Below are 7294 nucleotides of genomic sequence, written 5' to 3' on the forward strand. Positions count from 1 at the left end.
CCTTCTTGAGCTAAAATGGCTTAAATGTGACTCTGCGCCATTGTTTCCTTCAGCTCGAGCACACCAGCTCACCTCCAGCTACACAATGGAGAGTTGTAATGCTGTAGTATTACAAAAAAACAAGTTCTAAGGAAGAATAATGACGCAGAAGGTCCCATCCTGCAAGTTGAAAGACATCCTGTAAATTCCAGACTATTGAGCACCTGAATATAAGCCGCACCCACGAACTTTAAAAAGAAAACAAGTTTTGTACATATACAGGCCGCACTTGTCTATAAGCTGCAGGTGTCCACGTTGTAACATGAGATATTTACGAAGAAAGATCTTTTAAAACTTTTAATTAAACACGAACCGGTAACATACACAAACACCGTAAATGCCTTTTTCCGAACAGTGCCTGTAACACGGCTGGTCATTGATTGCTATCTTCATCTTCCTCCTGCACTAAAACCACTAAAGTCGTCTTCTTCAGTGTCAGAATTACTCAAAATTCCTTCACCACTTCCTCAGTCTCTCTTTCGTTGTCGCTCTCCAGGCAAATTCGTAAAAATCTGAAAAATCCATAAATTAGCCGCATCGTCGTTTAAGCCGCAGCGTTCAAAGCATGTGAAAGAAGTAGCGGCTTATAGTCCAGAATTTACGGTATGTTCATTAGGCAGTTGCGAACAGACGATTCTTCCGCCTGTGTCGTCTTGTTGCCTCAATTCCTCTACAAATACGACAGTCGTAATTATGTGTATCCAACACCAACACCTGCGAAAGCCTCACAAAACCCAGTGTAGTTCGAGCTGAGAATATGTCGTCAGGCAGGTTGTGTTAAAGTATAATCACCAGAGCCTGGCAGAGCTGGCAAAGTCTGCAGCGCTTTTGTCCCATTTGCAAATTGAGCTCTTTCTCTGTCTCCCCGGTGCGAGTGTGACTGTTTTGAGAAACCGAGGCTTCGCAGCCGCCTGTACGGCATCAAACTTCAAGGGCATCTCACAACTGGAAGGTCAAATGATGCAATTTCCTCTCACAAAAAAAAGTGAGCACTGAGAGTTGATTTCATGCCTCAGCAACACTTAAATAGCATATCTAACTTTAAAATCCACCCCAAGACCAGACAATTCACTCGCTAATACCTCCTCTTTAGTGCGTTCTCTCAGAGGTAGTGCACACAGCTTGGCTTACACAGACATCCAACGGCACTCGCAGTTATTTTCAACACTGTATGTAATTTTGATTTAGAAAAAAAATAAAAATCAAACCCCTTCTTGTGTTTTCCGTTCCGCTGCCTTTTGAAAATCACCTTCCGCCTTCCGTCTGAGTGGTTGATGTCTGTCCTTATCGCGGCAAATGTATTTCTGCCTGTCACACTTATTATGCACCGTGCGTGAGGCACTCTGCGAGCCTCGCGGTGCGCCTCGGTTGTGTTAAAACGCCCCAACCGAAGCTTTTTCGGGGGTTACTTTTTAATAAAGTCGAGTCATCCTTTTGAGTCACGGGGGCCGACGCTGCGCTGCTGTGATACATGACTCTGACCTCACAGGGCGGTATCAGTCACCGAGCAGCGCTCCGACCTTGGCACGGGCAACCTTTTAATAGCAGCGCAACTCCTCGAGTCTAAACTTGGTTGTACCTTCTGCAATATGGCAGAAAAAAAAGCAAGATTCCTCGCTGCCTGTTTTGTACTTTCAGCCGGTTTTGAAGTGCGCATCCTCGTCTGTAAGGATTTCTGAGTTGCAATTTAATTGGAGGGAATTAGTGGACATTTAGCTTCTAATATCCATCAAATTAATCTCTGTTTCTCTTCTCTTCCCCTCCTCCTCCTCTCTCGCAGGATATCCAGAATGCCTTCCGGGATTAACCTCGGCTCTTGGTAGAACTACCCAGAAGTTCGTCTGCTCAGCTTCTCGCCGCCCGGGAAATTCCATAATGTAAATGCATCTTCTTCTTTTTTTTTTGAGCAAACCTTTGGGCCATGAATCTTAGAGGATCTCCCAGGACCGTTACTTCCACCGTTTGGATCTAGATTACCTTGGTTTTTTCTGGTTTTTGGGGGGAACTACTGCGGCGGTGGCTATTGGTGGCGGCTGTGGCGGCTGTGGCGGCGGCGGCGGGAGGACCTTGCCACCTTGGAACACGGGGATAACTTTACAAAAGCGCGTGCCACCATGAGGATATCCACCACCTCCTGTCTTTGCCCCGTTCTGGTCTGCCTCTGCTTCATCCAGAGGTGCTACGGCTCGAGCCACCACCTTCCCACCAAAGTGCCCTCCAAGAACCAGACGAAACTGGCCAACGGGGAGACGGAGGTGCACCACCGGCCCAAGCGCGGCTGGATCTGGAACCAGTTCTTTGTTTTAGAAGAACACATGGGACCGGATGCACAGTATGTGGGAAAGGTAGGTGTTTTTTTTAAATATTTATTTTATTGAACTGAATTCCTTTGATCCCGGGGAAGTTGCTTTTTGAACAGCTTACTTGGCGTTTTCTCTCTCCTCTTGTTTATTGAGAAGTGGGTTACAAAAGAAGCACTACTGAGGTAGATTGCCACGTCGGCATTATACATCTTTTTTTTTTTCTTCTTCCGTCTGATGTGGAAATTCAGGTCTCATTTGCGAAGGTGTGCTTTCTTTTTTTTTTTCTTTCCTCCTGTCATTACGATGTCCGACCGCTCCTCTCCCCGATAATGTCCAAAAAAAAATGTTTTATTCCCTGTAATTAAGGAGCGCCTCTCAGCACGTCTGCCACTCTGGGAAGCCGGCTATGCAAGAGTGGATTAAGTCTGAAAGTGAGAATGGCCCTTCACATCAAGCTATCTTTGAACTGAAATATTAGATTTGGTCTCTCTGTGGGAAATAAACCCAGATTTGATCTCTTGGTGGGAAATGAACCACCACAGTAAGAAATTGGACACTAGCACAATAGGGGCAGAGCGAGCTGGGGTGCCTTTAAAAAAAAAAAAAAATTATGGGTGTAATTTCAGTGTCATTTCAGAGAGACTGATGTCCCTGACAGTGTAAGAAAAAAAAGCAGATAGTAGTGGGTGTCCTTCGTGCTTCTGCTGGTGTTTGGCAGTTGCTGGTGACTTTTCTCTTAGCTCCACAATAAGCCACAGGGAGCTGGTTAAGTCCTCTGCTTGCAGATTGCCTGCCCTTATCTCCTGAAATGTGAAAATGTGTTTCTCCGCTGCAGTGATCATTATTCTAGGCACTCAGGCACAGACTAATCCTCAACTGCACTCTGAGAGAAAGAGAATGAGAAAGGCACAACGCTTCTCTGGCTGCACATATGTCTGTATTTCGACGACGGTTGCCATTTGAAGGCGGAAAAATGGGAAGAAAAATAAAAAAAAAGAGAGAGAGAGAGGGACGGACAAAGAGTTGGGTGATACGAAAACAGGAGTAAATATCACTTTCCACCTCACGTGTTTGCTTATTGAATCAACCCGGTGGGTTTTTAATCACAAATGTCCCCGTGAGACTGGCACAGAAAGGTTATTTATTGGTGAAACATGTTTTTGCTAATATTGTTTGATGCAACAATGAACCATAAAATCCCACAGCGGCCTGAAAAACAACGACGAGGGGGAGGACTGTGTGTCCAAGACAGTTTGTGGCTGCTTAAATTTCGTCCACCGGCTTTGAAGATCACGACTGTTTGCTTTGCTGCTGCTACCTTAAGGGTGCCGTTGTTCTGCTTGTGTGGATTTTTTTTTGTGTGTGCTGCTGATGAAGGCACAAAAATAAACACAAACAGCTAATCCTGGATGATAATAAAGCACTGAGAGGAAACATAAACATTATTAAGGAATCAATTTGACATGCATGTTTAAAGAGATGAGGTCTCCAGATGGTAAGCACAAAAAAACATTTAATTATGTGGGCTGGGACTGTGTGTGTGTGCAGTGTCCTAATGTGGCCGTGAGACAGAATGACCCTTAATTAGAAGAAGACAGGAGAGGAGGAGGAGGAGGAGGAGGATTAATGCACTCGACACGTACTGCATGCGGTATTGTGTGTGTTTTTTTTGTGTGTGTTTTTTTTTCATCTTCCTCCCGTTGCTTGATTAAAAAAAAAAAAAAACACTCTGGACATTAGCGAGCAGCAAATGAGCACTTCCACTGCGGGGAATTGCCAACACTTTCTTTGTCGATAATTGCTTCATCACAAAAAAAAATGTGAAGTTTGAAACAGACGTTCCGTGATAAGATAAGTGAAAATGTAATCGCTGCATTGGAAAAAAAAACATCAAAAGCCAAAAGCGTGCTGAGAAATCTGCTCGGTCAGAAATAAGAACAAGTTTTTTTTTTGGCCTTTGGCGGTCGGGAATCTTTTTTTTTTTTGGTGAATACTCTAAAGGACGACACGGAGCGACTTCGGCAAATAAGTGAAGCGGCCAGTCTGTCAAGAACATTTTAATCCCCCTGAGGTATCCCATAATCCCCAGTGACACCTTTCTGGAGGGGGGTGGATGCCTGATGCTTTTGGGAAATGACAGCTTCGTGCATGAGTGAGACGCAAATGCTTGGTAGGGGACAGGGCTTGTCCGGATACGAGACAGGAGACAACCCAGTCTCCCAATGGGAGGTGTGGATGTCTTCATGTCAGTCTGCTCGCTCAGCGTGGCGCTTTGAAGTAGTCAGACAGGTTACAGATTGGATGGTAATTTTTAGAAGACGATGCAAATCCCTCCTCCTCCTCCTCTGTCCCCAAAACCCCTCGACGAATAGTTGGAGGAAGCAGCTGTTGAATAAAACAACCGCATCCTCGGTCAGGAAACCTTAAACCGAGCAATCATCTCGCACGCTGCTAAAATATACAGTAAACACCGAGGCATTTGACAGAATGGGTGCTCCAGCCCAGACTGCGAGGAATACCCTCTTGTCTTATTGTATGTTCATTTGCGGCGAAAAGTGGCAACCTCCAAGAAAAGGTGGCGGGATGTTTTATTCATGCGTCTAAAAATGGATTGCGCCGTGACAGAATCAGGCAACTGTCTTGTCGTACGTACAGTAATAGCTCAACAGTGGGAGGAAGAAGAAGAAGGGGAGGGAAAGAAAAAAGAAAAAAGTTTTTTTGCACAAAATTGCTTTTCACCCACGCTCCGCAATGCATGAAACAAGTCCATGCAAATGTGAATGTTTCCTGTGTTAAAGCAGTCAAGTGTTACAAGGAAAAACAAGGAAAAACAGCGAGTGGTACATTATTAATCTTCATTGTTGGAAAGAGAAACGTCGTGAAAATGGCAGAAATATTACTCATCAACCGCTGACAGTTTCTTCCTGACATAAGTTGTGTAGCAGAGCCACGACGACGTTCGTCATTATCGAGCAAAGACGGTTCATCAGCTTGTAGGCGTGAACCTGAGCATCAAAGGTTGTCACTGTCCTTGTTAACCACATTATGAACAGTTGAACAGTCCACCGCAGGTTGTCAGAGCTCAACGATTTCTTGTGTTTAGTCACCGTCGGTTCGAGAGCTAATGGTTTTCTATTTATATCTGCATACAGTAATGAAGAAAAACTGTGAATTGATGCAATTAATTGGCTGGAAACACTGTTTCATCAGTGACTAGAGGTGGATTTAACTGGTTTTAGCCACTTGGGGACAACCAAACAACCTAAAATAGACATTTAAGCACCTTTATGTTGTTGATACAGTTGATAGATTAGCTAATTATTGGGTATTTTCCAATCAAGTAGAGACAACAGTGATGCTAGTATTAATTTAGACTCTTACTTTGGCTTCTTGAGGAATGTAGGTGAAGTATTCTTGTGTAAAATGTGACATATCCATTGAAGGAAATAGCTGATAAATGCTTTCTTACTGGCTAACTTTGTGTTTTTTGATGTTTTATGTTGGGACGGTAGCAGGAAGTAGATTCATCAAACTGTTTTTCTGCTGAAAACATCTGCTCACTGCATCTGGAATGATGATAAAAAACCAAAACTGAACCAAACAGATGAGTTTAGGGCTGCAAAACAAAAATAATTATAATAATAATGAGCTAAAAGACATTAAAAATGCTTCATAGAGATGTAAAATGTAAAGCAGCCCATTGTTCATAAAAACTATATATTTGTGCAGCTTTTTTCGCTCAATTATTGTCAAAATCAATTAGAGTAGTGAACGCTATGGCACCCATCTGCATATTCAGTAAGTTTTCAGTGGATGAGAGAGGCTCATCGATTTATCTCAACTGTGTCTGAGGCAATTTGGAGCGACAGTTTTTATTTGGAGGCGTTCATCAATAAAAAATGTGCATGTTTTATCATATTATTGATACGGTGGTTCAAGCCAACTGCCACTGGTTCAGAAACTAGCTGGTGTGCTGTCTGTGCAGGCATGCCTAATGTCCAGAGTGCATTCTCCTGTCCTTTTGGCTGAGACGTTCCAAAGTATTAGCACCGTTTGGACACTTGAGACCAGAAACCATTTGCTTTCACTCGAACGCGAGGCCGAAAGTTTTGTACGGCTGATCCGCTGACAGTTTCCTTCCATTCGAATGTGGAATTTTAGCAGCAGTTAGAGGCAGCGCCATTAAATTAGTGTCAGAATTGCTTCCGGGACTCTAATAATCTCATTACTGTACATCAAGAAGTCAACCATCCTGCTGGGAGAGACAACGACTCATTCTCCCCGCAGATGTCAAAAAATAGAGGACAACTATTAGGGAGGATCTGCGTGATGTGCATCGTGTCTCCAGCACGCCCCTCATCACTTCCTCGTGATGTATGGTCATTAGGCGAGCGCTCCATCATCAGGGTTTACTGTGACTGTTACGAATCAATCGAAGAGAGAAGGGACGGGGACGGGGGGGTGGACGCTCGGAGGAGTTGATTGGGAGGGAGCACGGCCAAAATGTGGTGATAATCAGACAATCAAGCACACCCACATAAAAAGTGATTAAGTCCTCTTGAGTGAAGTATAAGAGCCGAGATTTAATCAAAAACGAACCCACCCCCCTTCACTAATTGCAAATATGAAGCCAAGACACTGATCATCAGCTCCTCGTTTCTCCTTGTCGTCACCCCGCCTGCTCAGCGCATGCCGTCGATGAGGGAAAAAAAAAGCTTCTCCACGCCCCGACTCTCACCTTCAACTCCCGTTTATGCATCAGCATCGCCTGCCTTCGACATCAAAGCGATGCGGTTTCACGGAATCTCTCAAAACAACACAGAGCAAATGTCACTACAAGTTTGTCTGCTGCTCCTCTGATTACAAGAGTTGCAGGATCACAACAAAGCAAATAAACAAAGGTGTCGAGCTCGCCGTGATGTGTGTACGGCTATTTGTAGACTCGTTGCATC

General features: G+C 44.2%; 1 protein-coding gene across 1 annotated transcript in view; it reads left to right on the forward strand.

Annotated features, from left to right (window-relative positions):
* Positions 1-2153: 2153 nt before the first annotated feature.
* The window catches only part of LOC103358467 (cadherin-18), a 97523-nt gene continuing 92382 nt past the window's right edge, over positions 2154-7294 (forward strand). Inside the window, exon 1 of the mRNA XM_008283447.1 lies at positions 2154-2384. Within this exon, the coding sequence (XP_008281669.1) occupies positions 2154-2384 (231 nt within the window). The remainder of the gene's footprint in view (positions 2385-7294) is intronic.

Source organism: Stegastes partitus, unplaced genomic scaffold (assembly GCF_000690725.1).
Source record: "Stegastes partitus isolate 25-593 unplaced genomic scaffold, Stegastes_partitus-1.0.2 Scaffold313, whole genome shotgun sequence".
Classification (NCBI taxonomy): Eukaryota; Metazoa; Chordata; class Actinopteri; family Pomacentridae; genus Stegastes; species Stegastes partitus.